This window comes from Panthera tigris, chromosome A2 (assembly GCF_018350195.1).
Source record: "Panthera tigris isolate Pti1 chromosome A2, P.tigris_Pti1_mat1.1, whole genome shotgun sequence".
NCBI classification, from domain to species: Eukaryota; Metazoa; Chordata; class Mammalia; order Carnivora; family Felidae; genus Panthera; species Panthera tigris.
Window position 1 is genome coordinate 4,194,881 of NC_056661.1, and position 15,994 is coordinate 4,210,874.

The 15,994-nt window shown below is 47.9% G+C and overlaps 1 protein-coding gene across 1 annotated transcript in view; it reads left to right on the top strand.

Annotated features, from left to right (window-relative positions):
* The first annotated feature begins 129 nt into the window (after window positions 1–129).
* CATSPERD (cation channel sperm associated auxiliary subunit delta) overlaps window positions 130–15,994 on the top strand; it is a 43,013-nt gene continuing 27,148 nt past the window's right edge. The window contains exons 1-7 of the mRNA XM_042977902.1: window positions 130–294; window positions 2,460–2,514; window positions 3,347–3,423; window positions 7,166–7,238; window positions 7,976–8,090; window positions 11,632–11,699; window positions 13,527–13,640. Coding sequence (XP_042833836.1) covers window positions 221–294; window positions 2,460–2,514; window positions 3,347–3,423; window positions 7,166–7,238; window positions 7,976–8,090; window positions 11,632–11,699; window positions 13,527–13,640 — 576 coding nt within the window. The 5' untranslated portion in view covers window positions 130–220. The remainder of the gene's footprint in view (window positions 295–2,459; window positions 2,515–3,346; window positions 3,424–7,165; window positions 7,239–7,975; window positions 8,091–11,631; window positions 11,700–13,526; window positions 13,641–15,994) is intronic.

Sequence of the window (15,994 nt, forward strand, 5' to 3'; positions counted from 1 at the left end):
CGACGAACGCACGCTCCAACTGGTGAGAGCGCGAGCGCCAGGGCGCTCACGTCCACGGGGGGCGGTTGAGGTGGGCGGCTCCGCGTTCCCTGGGAGAGAAGGTGCGCCTGCGCTGGCGGCCGAGTGCGCAGGCGCAGGCTCCAGTCGGCGCCTGCCCAAACCGTGAGGCGACACCCAGCGGCGGTTGAGGTGCCTTCGCGCCGGCGGTTCTGGATACGAGATGCTGGTGTTGATGCTGGTGGCGGCGGCGACCTTGCGGCTCTGCTTGGTGGCCGGAGCTCAGCAGCTGTGCCGGTGGGGCTGCCCTCCCCGGGGAGGGGTGTTGCCCAGGGTCGGGGAGGGAGCCGGCTTGTCCTGGAGCGGAGGCTTCCCAGTTTCTAGTTCTAGGAATCGAACTTGGTGTTGCCCCTTCTTTCTGCCCAACTCCAGCCCTTCACCAAGTCCCTCCACTGCCACATCAAAGCTTGGGCCCGATTCCCACCCCTTTGGGCCACGTCCGCCGCCACCGCCCCAGGCCGTGCGCTGCTTTCCCTCGCCCGCTCTGGCCGCAGGAGGGATTTGTAAACGAGTCTGATCTCGTCTTTCCCCTGCCCGGATTCTGTAGCACCCAGGATAAAGCCTAAGTTCCTTGCGCGGCCAGCGTTTTCCCGCATGATCTGGCCCAGGCTTTCCTCGACAGCAGCGCTGCTGACATTTGGGAGCCGTCCTGTACATTGTAAGATGTTGAGCAGCATCCCTGGCCCCCACCCACCACCGCCGGTAGCGAGCGCTTCCTTCCCCAGGCTTGACAACCAACCAAAAATGTCTCCAGCTACTGCCAAGTGTCCCCTGCAAATTTGAGAACCACTGATGTGGCCCCTGCCACCCGTGAATCAGTGCTCCAGTCATCTCAAGTCAAACTCCGTCCAGCCTTGGGGACAGGGGAGTCGGTGTTTGCTACTCGTTCTGCCTGGCACACTTTGGCTTCCATGACTGGTTCCTCATTCTGATCCTGACTTAAATACCACCTCTTTTTTTTTTTTTTAATGTTTATTTATTTTTGAGACACACACAGAGCACGAGCAGGGGAGGGGCAGAGAGAGAGGGAGACATGGAATCTGAAGCAGGCTCCAGGCTGTGAGCTATCAACACAGAGCCCAACATGGGGCTGGAACTCAACTGTGAGATCATGACCAGAGCGGAAGCTGGCCGCTTAGCTGCCTGAGCTCCCCAGGGGCACCTAGTACATCTTATTTACAGCGCCCCCACCCCCTACCGGTTTTTGCTATCAACCACTAACTTCTGTTACTGTTTTGACAAATGTTTTGTCTACTGCTGTCAGTAGAATATCAGCTCCATGAGGGTATGGAGTATTTATCTCACTCCTTACTCAGAACATGTTTAGATTTTGGTAAATATCAGATCAGTGAATACTGTTTGCAGGGTGCCACGGAGCTAGTCAGATGCTAAAGCCGAGTTCCTGCCCTCCGGCAAACCCTGCCTGGAGTAAGCTGTTCGGCAGGGCCCTGTCTGCCCATGGAATAGTAGATGTGAGCTTCTGGTGCATGGCCTAACTTGACTTTTACAACAAAGTCCATGGGCAGTAATTCCTTAACGTTCTAATAATAATTTTTTTTAAGATTGTTTTTAAATATTTATTTTGGAGAGAGGGAGAGACAGTGCAAGCAGGGAGGGGCAGAGAGGAGGGAGACCCAGAAGTCAAAGCAGGCTCCAGGCTCTGAGCAGTCAGCACAGAGCCCGATGCGGGACTCGAACGCATGAACCACGTTCATGACCTGAGCCAAAGTTGGAGACTTAACCGACTGAGCCACCCCGGAGCCCCAACCTTGTTTTATAGATGTGAAAACAGACCCAGCAAAATTAAAGACACACTTACCTAAAGACACAAAACCAGCAAGTGAAAAGTAGAGGTCTCCAGCAAGTTTTACCGGTGGGATTTGTCTCCACACTTGAAAAGACGGGTTCTATCCAATTCTCCCATTTCGTCACCCTGGTTCTCCAAGTGTGGTCCTCGACCAGCAGCATCAGCATCACCTGGGAATTTGTTAGAATTCCCTGGATCTACTGAATCGGAGGTGGGGCCCAGCAATCTGTGGTTTATCAAGCCTCCAGGTGCTTTTGGCACACGTCAAGATGCTGTACCAACATTTTCCAGCCACCAGCACCGTCTCCCTGCCCCTGGCCACAGCCAAAAAAAAACCAAAAACCTGGGAGTAGGAGTTCCTAATATGGGGTCTGCAAATGCGCCTTTATGAGCTCTTGGGAGTTACGTCCCCATTTTTGTGTATACCTAGGTCTGTCTGTGGGAGAGAAAGGCCCACGGTTGCACCAGATTTTCCAGGGGCTCCCATGACCCTAAAGCATCAGGAACAGGTGCTTTAGAGTTAGCCAAGAGGTACCTTGGTAGGAGTCATGCTGAATAAAAATGACAGATGGTCTCTCTTGTCACTTACCTCTAGTATTCACACGGTGAGGACAGGAAAGGTGTTTCATGTTAGTCAGCAAATTCAAGGGGTATGTGGCTCCATACTTCAGTCTCATTTTTCACTTCCAGAACTAACACTTCCTAGTGTTTCTTGGGTGTCAGTGTTGTGTCAGGCACAGAACACGGTCTAATCCCCACCACTGCGCTTTGAAGTAGAGATTCATCTTTCCCGTTTCACTAAAGAACTAGTTGAAAGAGATCAAGTAACATGAAGAAAGCCAGGAGGTGGAAATGGGTTTAGAACTCAGATCACCTGAGTTTTTCTCCAGTTTCATTTAATTTTAACTCTGGAGTAACAGGAAGCAGACTTACTTTGCGTAAATAACGCAGTGCAAGAGGGCACTTTTTTTTCACCCTCTGTGCCCTACGACGCACAAAGAATTAGTTCATCAGCTAAAGTGCGTTTCCTCCTGACATGGCATTATTTCAGAAGCGATGTCTGCATTTCTAAATCCTCTCCAACTGCCTGCTTTCTACCTTGTTAGCTTTATAATTCCCCGTCCTCTGACCTCTCTGTCGAATAACTGATCGTATGTATGTAAGTAAGCAGTAACATACATAAGGAATGAGATATGAATCATTAGCCTGTGAATCTCTTTTAACTTTATCTTGACCTAATTATAGATTCACGGCAAGTTGCAAATACAGCACAGAGATGTCTCAGGTACCCTTCACCCAGCTTCCCCTCCCCCACCGCATGACATCTGACTAACCAGTGTGTGATATAAAAACAGGAAAATTACATCGCTATTATCCACCTACCTCAATTTCGCCTTTACACTTTCAATGTTTTATATTTGGAAATTGCTTCTCGTCGGGTGCTTATTACTGATCTTAAGATTTGTGTGACTGTCTCTCTAGGACCATCTGTATTTTTCATCGAGGACACCACGCTTGATTAAACATCCTTGCAAGAAAAACATAGCCTTGTATCTAGGGTAAGTGACCTTTTTATGTCCTGTTACCGTCCTTTCTATTAAAACGTGAGATCTGCCCTCATTCATTCATCCATTCATTCAACAAACGTTACGGAAGATGGCTCTCCGTCCTGTGTTGCTGGTTACTGGTCTGTAGGGAGCTCGGAGTTGGTGTGGGGGCCAAAGGAAGAGAGAGGAAAACACCGGCAAATAAACTAAAATGATGACAACACTGTGGTGCCTCCTGTCAGAGATCCTTGGTATGATTAGTCATCACGGGGGCCCGAGCACGCAAAGCAATGGCAACACCGTGACGGCGTAGTCACTGGGGGATCACATGTCCAGCAGCCAGAGGTTCTGGTGAATCCGGTGGGAGGAGAGAAAGGGCGGTCGGAAAGCAGGAGACCTAGAGGCTGAGGAAGGCAGGAGCCAAGGAGGGGAGGGATGTCACGGAGAAGGCAGGGCACGTGGGTGGGGAAAACAGCCAACACAGCAGCGGGGCAGATGGGAGAGAAAGCAAGGACACAGAGGTCCAAGGTTGATGGCACTCTCTCCGGAAGCCAAGACAGACCGAAGAGAGAAGAAAGGTCACCAGAGAGAGAGAGAGGCTGCGTAGTGAGGGAGGCAGAGTCTGGACATGACTGCTGGTGGGAAGGCCTGGCCGAGGGGATGGCCACGGAAGGGGGGAGGGATGGGACCAGGCCCTGGGCCAAGTGAGGACTCAGCTACTCCTGATAAGATGTGAATTCTGTCCTTCCTTGAAAGTTGATCTGCCACTCGTGGCTATCTAAAGTTTCCATCAGCAGCTGAATGGATAAACACAGGGTGAGGCACCCACACACTGGAACGTTATTCAGCTTTAAAAAGGAAGGACATTCTGGGGCACCCAGGTGGCTCAGTGGGTTGAGCCCCCGACTCTTGACTTCAGCTCAGGTCATGATCCCTGGGTTGTGGATTCAGTCCCCTGCATCGGGCTCCACACTGAGCGTGGAGCCTGTTTAGGATTCTCTCTCTCTCCCTCCGGCCCTTTCTCCGGCTCATGCACACTCTCTCACTCGTTCTCAAATAAAAAATAAAAATAAAAAAGGGAAGGACATCCTGCCACCATGTGGATGGACCCTGGGGTCACTGTGCACAGTGACAGAAGCCAGACACAGAAAGACACATCCTGCGTGACCCACTCGCAAGGGGTCCCTAGAGCAGTCCCGTCCGCAGAGACAGAGAGTGGATGGTGAGAGCCAGGGGTGGGGCAGGGGCAGGGAATCAGTGCTTCATGGGGACAGAGTCTCAGTCTGGGGAGATGGAAAGTTCTGGAGACGGATGGCGGGGGCAGCTGCACGACAGTGTGACTGTGCTCAGTGCCACCAAACTGCACCCTAAAGAAATGATGATAATGGTCTATTTTATGTATATTTTATCACCATTAAAATAAGTTTGAAATACAGATTTTATATTGTGTGTATTGTACTGCCATTAAAAAAATTAAACAAAAAATTTAATTAATTAAAACTAAATACAGTGAAAAAGCCACAAACTAACCACATTTCAAGCACTCAGTGTAGCTGGTGGCAACCGTGTCGGACAGCTTTCCATCATCATGTCTGCTTTAGAGCAGGAGTCACAAACTGTGGCCTCCCAGGCACATTCAGCCTGCCATCTGATTTTGCCGGGCTGGCAAGATAAGAATCGTCTTTACATTTTTATATGATTGGAAAAAAAATCAAAAGTAGAATCATATTTTGTGACGTGAACTGATGTGAAATTCAAATTTTTTTTTTTAATGTTTACTTACTTTTGAGAGACAGAGAGACAGAGCGTGAGCTAGGGAGGGGCAGAGAGAGAGGGAGACACAGAATCTGAGCTGTCAGCACAGAGCCCGACACGGGGCTCGAACCCACAAGCCGCGAGATCATGACCCAAGCCGAAGTCAGATGCTCAACCGACTGAGCCACCCAGGTGCCCCATGAGACATTCTAATGTTTAATAAAATTATGGAATGTCACGTTTTGCCTATCGTGCTGGTGAGGATGAGGGCAAACGTGGATGAGGCCAAAGTGGGTCCCCCTCCTGTGGGGGACAATTTGGCAGAATCTGTCAAAATGGTCAGCACATGTTCTCAGACACGACGATCCCGTTTCTTGCCAGTTAACCTAAAATTATAACTTGTTGATATTCCTAGAGCACATGCTTCCTGAGACCTTTGGGTGGCGAACAGGAAGCAGAGAGGGGAGACAGCAGAAGGACACAAGTGAGGGGCTGAGGCTGTGGTCCAGAGAGAGACCTGGGAGGCAGCACTGGAGGGAGACAGGGGGAGAATAACGGGACATGGAATCTGGTGGCTCAGAGGAGAAAGAGTCTTGGGGGTGGCTCCACCCAACAATCCATGATGTTCTTTTCTCCCCCAGTGTTTTATTGGTTTTGATGTCAGCTGGATACTTGCTGAAAGTATCTCACCCTGTAAAAGAAACAATATAAAGGTAAAAATAACAGAGAATCTTATCACTCTCATTCAACTATGTATTGGAGGTCCCAGCCAATGCACTATGACAAGAGAAAAATGTGAAATACAAAACACATTAGAAAGAGACAGCATTTTGCCAAATCCAAAGAACTAACCAGCAGCACTGAGTACAGCAGGATGGCCAAATACAACACAGATATTAAAAACATCAACACCTCTCAGGGCACCTGCGTGGCTCCATCGGTTGAGCATCTGACTCTTGGTTTCAGCTCAGGTCGTGATTTCACGGTTTGTGGGTTTCAAGCCCCATGTCAGGCTCTCTTCTGTCAACACCAAGCCTGCTTGGGATTTCTCTCTCCCTCTCTCTCTTCCCCTCCCCTGTTCACATGTGAGCCTGTGCACTCACTCACATTCTCTTTATCTCAAAAAATAAACATTAAAAAAAAATCAACACCTCTCTCGTAAACTAGCCATGAACACTCAAAAAAAGCAGTTATGAAAAACATCATTCCCAGTGACAACAAAAACTTTAAAACACATAAGAATCAACTCAGCAATTCCTTTCTGTCTAAAACCATAAAACTCTCCTGGAGGGGACAGGAGAAAGAGCTCTGGATAAGGAAGCAATATACCATGTTCATGGATGGCCTTTCACTTCTTTCTTTCTTTCTTTTTTAGTTTATTTATTTATTTTGAGAGAGAGAGAGAGTGCAGAGGAGGAGCACAGATAGAGGGAGAGAGAGAGAATTCCAAACAGGCTTTGCACTGTCAGCTCAGACCTCAATGCGGGGCTCAAACCCACAAACCGTGAGATCATGACCTAAACCAAAATCAAGAGTCTGATGCTTAACCGACTGAGCCACCGAGGCACCCTGATGAATTTTCACTTCTTAAAAGTTTTCCTGCCTGAGGGAACACATTGTTTCTTTCATACACACACATTCCTAGTCTGAAACCTTTTACTTCAGTGGGATTAGAATCATATAAATGGCAAAACTGAAGTTCATCCTGGGTAAGGCAAGTGTCACATATATAAAAGATGTCATTTATATAATTTTATATTTGACATGGTCACACTTTTAAAATAACGTTATTTCAAGAATGCAAATATCCAGTCTATAGAAGTTTACTCATGCAAAAACAGATAGATGGATAGATAGATAGAACTTCAATGGTTCCTTGTTAAAAAAAAAGGTGGGGGGTATTTTGTTTCAACAGAACATTTTTAGAGTGTCTATCTTTGTCTCTTTTCTTTTCTTGTATGAAATTGTCCTAATTTAACTCTTTTATTGTCTATTTCAGAAGACAAATTTTTTTCACAAGAGATAATTTCAAAAGTAGTCTCCTTCCACTTTCCCTCCCTACATCAATAAAGGTAGTTATTTTACTTAACCATCTGAAAGATTCCCAACATAGTAACTCTTGGGGGGGGGGGGGGAGATACAGTTTGGAAATATCACACTAGTCTGTTTTTGTAAGCCTGGGGGCTTATATTACAATGTACCTCTTGAAAGACATTAAGAGCAATTTCTAAGCCAGAGGAAGGATTGATTCTATTCTAGTTCTATTCTATTCTATTCTATTCTTTTTCCTGAAAAAAAAAAAAAAAAAAAAAAGAGAGAGACAATTCTGAAGAGAATTGGAAGTGTGTGAGTTAAGGATAGATTACATACAGTAATCTTGGGCCCTCCCTTAATTGTCCTAAACCAAAACAGAAAAACTTTTACCCTCTCAGTAACTACCCTGAGAAATTCTACCACTGGCCCCTAGCCGAAGAAGGTTTTGCCATCAATTAGAATGCCAATATCTCTCTTATAAGCGACATGTTTATCATTTATGCTCATCGTCTGTTACTCTTTAGGCTTTACCCTCAGAGAAGGTTTTGGTAAGGAAGAAGGGGATTAGAGAGAATTCAGGTATCCGAGGGCACCAAACACCAACTCCAACCGCCCAGTTTTGGCTCCGACCCCAGGATATACCGTTCCCAGCACCTAGGAACCACACAGCTCTTGCTATAGCATGCATGTCTCTTAAATGTGCATCTAGACGTCTTACTTCCCGAATCCTCTCAAAAGATGCACTCACGGATCTCCTATGTGTCGTTATTTTTAGGTCGGCGTACCGGAAGTAACATCGGCACATATCGCTGGCTCGGTGTTGCTGTTAGTAGTGAATCAAAAAGTCTATGTTTATGATTACGAGGCCAATTTCTGGAACGCATCTATAGGTATATGTGTGGTTTTTAAAAAAATTTTGTTGGCGATCATCCGAGAACAGGTTGTTGATTTTGGAAATACAAACAGTGCTGCTCCTTGGATGTCAGCCCCTGGACATCACCTTGTTCTTTAAAATTCAAATGAAAATTGGTTACACGGTGGGAACCTGGTGTTTCTGTCCAGGATCGTGGTTACGAGCCACAAAATCCCACTCTGACTGATTGGAGTCAATGAGGGACATCAACGGGAACTGCGTGGGAGTGGATGTCAGGAAGGATCGAGGAGGGCTGAGAATGGCTTGTACGCACTTGGTGACAAGCCTGGGTGATGGGAATATTCAGTCCCACCTACTGCATGTTAGGGACAGAGAACAGGAGAGAAGGTAAGCCATATGAAGAGAGAGAAGAGAACCATCACGTAGCATGCAAGGTGGCGAGGTCGAGAATGAAGACAAGGAAGATACTATTCTTTGGAAAAGAAGGATGGTTGGGTACCCGTTGAGATGAGAAAGAAAGAGGTCCATCAAGGTTTCTCAACCCTACTGCTGCTGACATTTAGGGCCAGGTCATTCTCGGGGGGGGGGGGCTGGCACCCTGGGCACTGTGGGGTGTAGGGCATCCCTGGCCCCACCCACCCCATGTCAGGAGCGCCCCTCCACCGATGCATCCCGACACCCCAAATGTCCCCAGATATCACCGAGTCCAGAGCCACCGGGCTGGTAGATCGCCATCTGGCAACTCGTTCATCTTTTGCTTCCCTCGTGTTAGTTTTGGCAAAAGATTGTGGGCCCCACGAGACGGAACCTGGCCCAGCCAGTGTGGTACCTGCCAGGTGTCTGCTGAGCCCTGGCCGGCGAGGGGCCTGCAGCCCTGAGAGGGACCGAGAAGCACAGCAGAAGAGCCACACCTTGGCTTGGCCTCTGTCTGACTTTTCTCGAGCGCGTTCCAGGGTGACCTCCAAGAACAAGGCGACTGAATACACGGATCCCGGATACGTGGGGGCCGTGCGCAGGCGCGGTGTGGACTGCGGGCTGGTAGAGAACGTACGTATCCCCGAGTGGGGCTGCGAACCCGACGGTAGTTCCAGGCCACAGAAACTGCTGTGACCAGCCTTGGGGCCGTCTCATCGATTTTCACATCCAAACCAAATACAGAGCTGCCTCCAGAACATGAGCCCATCCGCTCTTTACAGCACTCACTGCCCGCAGCCAAACTGCCTCCTGGCCCTCCCCGCTTCCTCCCTCCCAACTCTCCCAGGCTGGCTCCCTCTAGCTCTGCAGCCCTGTCCTCTTGCCGACCTTTGACCTTCGGTTCAGTTCTTTTCAATCTTAGCTTCATGCCTCTTTCTCCTTTGGCGGGAGGTGGTGCGGGGGAAGGAAGCGTAAAATTCACATAAAAACTGGCCATTTCCAACCATCTTAAAGTGTACAAAGTACTCTGGCATTTAGAACATTCGCAATGTTGCACAATCATCACCTCTGTCTAGTTCCAGAACATTCCGTCACCCCAAGAAGAGACACTCCCCCATTAGCCGGCACCTCCCCCTCAGCCCCAGTCCCAGCCCCAGCCCCTGGCAGTCACGGTCCCCCTTCCTGTCTGTGGATGAGCCTGTGCTGGACGTTTCGCACACATGGACTCACACCCCTTGTGGCTTTTTTGTATCTGGTTCCTTCCCCCAGCGTCGTGTGTTCAAGGTTCCTCCCCATTTTGGCCGGTGTCACTGCCTCTCTCCTTTTTAAGGCTGAATAATGTTCCCCCGTGTGGATGAACCACTTTTGTTTATCCGTTCATCAGCCGGTGGACGTTCGGTTGGTTTCGTTCTTTTGGGTATTCGTGAATAGTGCTACTATGCACCTTTGTGCGTGAGTTTGTGTGTGGATGTAGGTTTTCAGTTCCCTGGGGTAATATAACTGAGGAGAGCAGGTGCCGGGCCATGTGGAAACTCCATGTTTTAATTTATCGAAGGAACCATAAGGGTTCCTCGTAACATAAGTCAGTCTGCTCTCCGTCCTTCCCCTTTTCTTCCTAACTTTCTTTAATAGCATCCAAAGGGCTAACTCCCCACCCTGGCTCCCACCACATACCTTCTGTCTCTGTGGACGAGACTCCCCTGGGATCATATAAGTGAACTCATACAGGATTTGTCCTTTCGTGTCCGGCTTATTCTACTGAGCATCATGTCCCCAAGGCTCATCCATATTCTAATAGGTGCCAGAATGTTCTATCTCTTTTTTTTTTTTAAGTTTATTTATTTATTTTGAGAGAGAGAAAGAAGGCATGAGTGTGGGAGGGGCAGAGAGAATCCCAAGCAGGCTCTGCACAGTCAGCACAGAGCCCAGTGCGGGGCTTAAACTCACAAACTGTGAGATCGTGACCTGAGCTGAAGTCAGATGCTTAATGGACTGAACCACCCTGGTGCCCCAGAATGTCCTGCCTTTTTAAGGCCAATTAATATTCCGCTGCGTGTATACGTGACGTTTCTGTTCACCCATTCATCTGCCGCTGGACCCTTGGGTTGCTTTCTCCGTGTTTCAGTTATTGTGAATAATCCTGCCATGAAGCACGGGGGCGCGTGTGCAAATATCTCTTTGTGTCTCTGCCTTCAGTTCCTTTGGGCATAGACCCAGAAGTGGGATTTCCAGAGCTCTATTTTCAATTTTTTGAGGCACCATCACCCTGTTTTCCATGCCCCGGGCACCAGCTTACATTCTCACCAACGGTGCACAAGGGTTCCAGTCACTCCCCACCCTCGCCAACGCTCGTTTGCTGTGTCTCCGATAATAACCATCCTGATGCGTGTGTGGGCTATCTCACTGTGGTCTTGCTTTGCACTTCCCTAATGACCAGGGATGTCGAGGGCAGCTTTTCATGTCTTGTCGGCCACGTGTATATTTTCCTAGGAGCTGAAGCTTCTGCTTTTAACATAGAATCCACAAGGGGCGCCTGGGTGGCTCAGTCGGTTAAGCGTCCGGCTTCTGCTCAAGTCAGGATCTCACGGTTCATGAGTTCAAGCCACGCGTCATTGGGCTCTGTGCTGACAGCTCAGAGCCCGGAGCCTGCTTCAGATTCTGTGTCTCCCTCTCTCTGCCCCTCCCCAGCTTGTACTCTGTCTCTCTCTGTCTCCCTCTCAAAAATAAACATTTAAAATAACTGAAATAGAATCAATGAATGCCTCGCCAAGAGAAAGGAGCCTTTCCTGCCATTTTGGCAGGGTCCTAAGAGTTCCTGCAAAGCCAGTGGTTCTCAGCTCTGACGGCTGTGTCCCTCAGGTGACACTTGCCATTGTCTGGAGATACTGCCCACAACCGAGAACGATCTGGCCCCAAATGTCAGTAGGGTCAAGGCTGAGAAACCCCGCTCTACCCTTTTCTCTGGAAATTAGGGAACTCGTGTTTTTTATGATTTATATTTTTTTCTAAGTAGTCTCCATGCCCAACATGGGGCTCGAACCCACAACCCAAGACCAAGAGTCGCATGCTCTTACAACAGCCAGCCAGACGCCCCACAAACTCATGGTTTTTTTTTGTTTTTTTTAATGCTCTTTCCCTTTTAGGTATAGAACACCCTGTTTCACATATTTCTGGTGATAATTGTTGTTACAGCGGACATCCCTTTTGTGTGGTGAGTATACAGTGTGTAGCCTGTCCATTTTTACAGTGCTTTGAACATAGATAATTAAGAATGAAAATAAGGACAGAGTAAGCCATGAGAGCTGGCACATCAAGTCCCAGGATGGGCTTGGGCAATGTCTCTTCTCCACGGTTCAGGAGAGGGATCCCCTGGCTGGCAGCAATATATCCACCTTTGTTCCTTTTTTTTTTTAATGTTTATTTATTTATTTTGAGAGGGAAAATGTGCGCACAAGTGGGAGCAGGGCAGAGAGAGAGAGAGAGAGAGCAGCAAAGAATCCCAACCTGGATCCCAACTGTGAGGAGAGCCCAATGTGGGGCTTGATCTCATGAACCACAAGATCACAACCTGAGCCGAAATCAAGAGTCGGATGCTCAACAGACTGAGCCACCCAGGTGCCCCCTACTCTCTCTCTCTCTTTTTTTTAAATAAGTTTCTTCCTTTTTTAAACTTGATATTTTGAAATAATTACAGACCCTACAAGAAGTCCCATGCCCCCTTTACCAATGGTTCTTCCAATGGTTCCATCTTATGTAACTACAGTATAAAACTAAAACTTGGGGGGCCCCCGAGGGGGCACCTGGGGGGCTCAGTCAGTTAAGCATCCAATTTCAGCTCAGGTTGTGATCTCACAGTTCGTGGGTTCGAGCCCCACATCAGGCTCTGTGCTGACAGCTCAGAGCCTGGAGCCGTGCTTCAGATTCTGTGTCTCCCTCTCTCTCCCTGCCCTTCCGCCATTCGTGCTCTGTCTCTGTCTCCGTCTCTCTCAAAAATAAACAAACGTTAAAAAAAATACTAAAAACTAAAACTGGGAAAGCGACATGGAAATAACACGTGTGTCTGGTTCTATGCCATGTTTGAAGTCACACGTGTGAAGTCCCAGAACTGCCACTACCCTCAAGATACTACCCTGTGCCATCACCCCAAAGCTCTCCATACATCCCTGCCCCACTGTCCCCAACCCCTGACAAACACCAAGCTGTTCTCCTTCGCTATAACCTCCTCATTCCAAGAGTGTTCTATACATGGGATCATACGACATGCGACTCTGGGGACCAGCTTTTCTCGGCAGAATGCTCCGGAAACTCGTATTGAACCCGCTCTGCTTCGTTGCTGAGTAATACTCCACGGAGTGAACTTGGTTGTTTCCATTTTGGGGGTTATTACGAACAAAGCTGCCATGAAGGTTTCATTCTTGTGCGCACAGAAGTTTTCGTCTCTAGGATAAACACCCAGCAGTGTGATCACTGACCTCTATCTCCTTTTTTTCTCCCCCCATGGAGATATAATTGAGATACAACAATGTGTCAATTTAAGGTGCACAGTGTATTGATTTGATACACGTATAGGTGGCAGTAAATGCCATCATAGCATTCACTAACACCTCCATCCCACCATTACCCTTTTTGGTGTGTGGTGAGAACAATTAAGATCTAGTCTTTTAACAACTCTGAAGTTGGTAATACACATTGTTGCCTGCCATGGCTATGCTGTGCATTAGACTCTCTAGAACGTATGTGTCTGTCAGTTGCAAGCTCCACCCTTTCTCTGCTTTTAAAGAGACTGTTTTATGGGGCCCCTGGGTGGCTCAGTCGGTTAAGCGTCTGACTCGATTTCGGCTTAGTTCATGACCTCAGGGTTTGTAAGTCTGAGCCCCATGTGGGGCTCTGTGCTGACAGCACTCAGCCTGCTTGGGATTCTCTCCCTCTCTCTGCCCCTCCCCTGCTTGCTCTCTCTCTCTCTCTTTCTCAAAATAAACAAACATTTAAAAACTTTAGGAAAAAAAGTAAAGAGACTTCTATGTGTCTGTTCTTCCAGGATATAAGTAATTCCGTGTTTGCTTATTTGCATGGAGATCAGATATCTCAGACCAATGTGTATTTCTCAAACACCCGGGGATACACATTTCAGAAGTTTGCCTACGAAAGACAGGTATGTTCAATTTGGTAGGAACGTGAACAGCAAAATCAACAAATAGATATTTACCTCCTGCATGGTGGGGGTAATCAGCAGTCGCTGGGTGGCCAAGGGCTTTTCTCTCTTTAAAGAGTCCAGCTGGCTGGGAGGGTAGGGGAAATTCAAGGTCCAAGGAGCTGGCTAGGGAGGCTAGGGAGTTAGGAAAGGATACAAAAGGTGTTAGGTCATAGGACACTGTGGTGAAGCCACAGTGAAGGCTGCACGGTAATTATGGCCCTTAACCCCAGGCCCATCCAAAGATCCGTACCATCAGGCAGCATCATCGTTCCAATTACACAGACGACAGAACTGTCCTGGGTCGAATATATGCCCCACCCTCCCCAAATTAGGTTCATCCAGAACCCCAGAGACCTCAGAGTGTAACCTTACTTGGAAGCAGGGTCTTTGCAGATTTAGTCAGTTAAGATGTGGTCACACTGGACCAGGGTGGGTCTTAAATCCAAAGGGACTGGTACCTTGTAAGAAAAGGAGAGGACACGGGGAGACCCGCACAGAGAAGAGGGCCGTGTGAAGACGCAGGGAGACCCTGCAGGGGTGCGGCTACAAGCCAAGGGATGCCGAGGATTACTGGCCACCACCAGGAGCTGGAAGAGAGGTGTGGCGTGGCTTCTTCCTCAGCCTCGGCAGGAGCCGGCTCTGCCAACACCAGACTTCTAGCTTCCACAAAGGTGACGGTAAATTTCCATGGTTTTAAGCCATCAAGCACACGTCAGCCCCAGGAAACCGATAGAGGGGTGAGGGCCCAGAGGAGTGCAGGGCAGAGCTGGGATCCCAACAGCTGGAGTGGACAGGCTGCTGGGGTAGCCCAAGGGATGAGGAGATTTTGTTCTGATGCAGAGAATGGCCTCACCCCCCAAACACCCGGGAAGTATGTGCAAAGGAAGGAAGAAAGAGTCTACTCTGCTCACAAACTCTGTGTCCCAAACGCTATTTCTCTGCCCTGCCCAGGAGGCCCAAGGGAGCCTAGAACCTAACTGAACTACATACTTTCATCCGAAAGTAGGCCTAGAAGGACTCAGGGTTAACGTGTGATTCGTTGAAAACTGTCATCACTAGAAACACCGAAAGGTAGATAGGTAGTAGATGATAGATAGATAGATAGATAGATAGATAATAGATAGCTAGAGATAGATAGATAATAGACAGATGATAGATAATAGTTGGATGATAGATAATATAGATAGATGACAGATAATAGGTGATAGATGATAGATGATAGATACATAGATGATAGGTAATAGATGATAGATAGATACATAGATAGATATAGATAGATGATAGATACATAGATGATAGATAGCTAGATATAGACAGATAGATAGATGATGACAGAGAATAGATAATAAACAGATGATAGATAATAGTTGGGTGATAGATAATATATAGATGATAGATAATAGATGACAGATAATATAGACAGATGATAGATAATAGATAATAGATGATAGATAAAGTGACAGATAATAGATAATAGATGATAGATAAAGTGATAGATAATAGGTAGATGATAGATGACAGATAGATAGACAGACAGACAGACTGATAATAGGAATTGGCTCACATGGTTATGCGGGCAGAGAAGCCCCACAGCCTGCCATCTGTGAGCTGGAGAACCAGGAAGTCTGGTTGCGCTGTTCAGTCTGAATACAAAGGCCCGAGAGAACCAGGGAACAGCAATTCCCAGCGTCTGAAGGCCCAAGAACCAAAAGCTCTGGTGTCCAAGGGCAGGAGAAGATGGACATCCCAGCTCAAGAAGAGAGAAAAATTCACCCTTCCTCCTCCTCTTTGTTCCACGTAGGCCCCCGACAGATTGGGTGATGCCCACCCAGACTGGTGAGAGTGGCCTTCTTTGTTGGGTCTATTGAATTGAATGCTAATCTCTTCCAGAATCACCCTCACAGACACACCCAGAGATAATGTTTTACCGGCTCCCTGGGCATTCCTTAGCTCCATCCAGCTGACACATACAACGAACCAACACAAGTCCACCCCTGGTCAGCTTGGCATCCATACACATCTCCGTACTTCATCTCCAAATAAAGACACTGACAAGGTCGTCATTCTGCCCAACACAATACAACTATCCTAAGTACAACCAAAAATGCACTCTTCCGCTCCCCAGGGGAGAAGGTCAAGTTCTAGGTGATGTTTACTCTTCTCCGCGACGTCCCCTTCACTCAAACACCGATTATTAATACAGTAGTCTTCCTGCTGTGTGTGCGCGCATGCGTGCATGTGTGGTTATTGTTATTTTTGTGCCGAAGGGCTGAGATTCCAAGCAATCGTGATTCATCCCCTTGGGGTTCCGC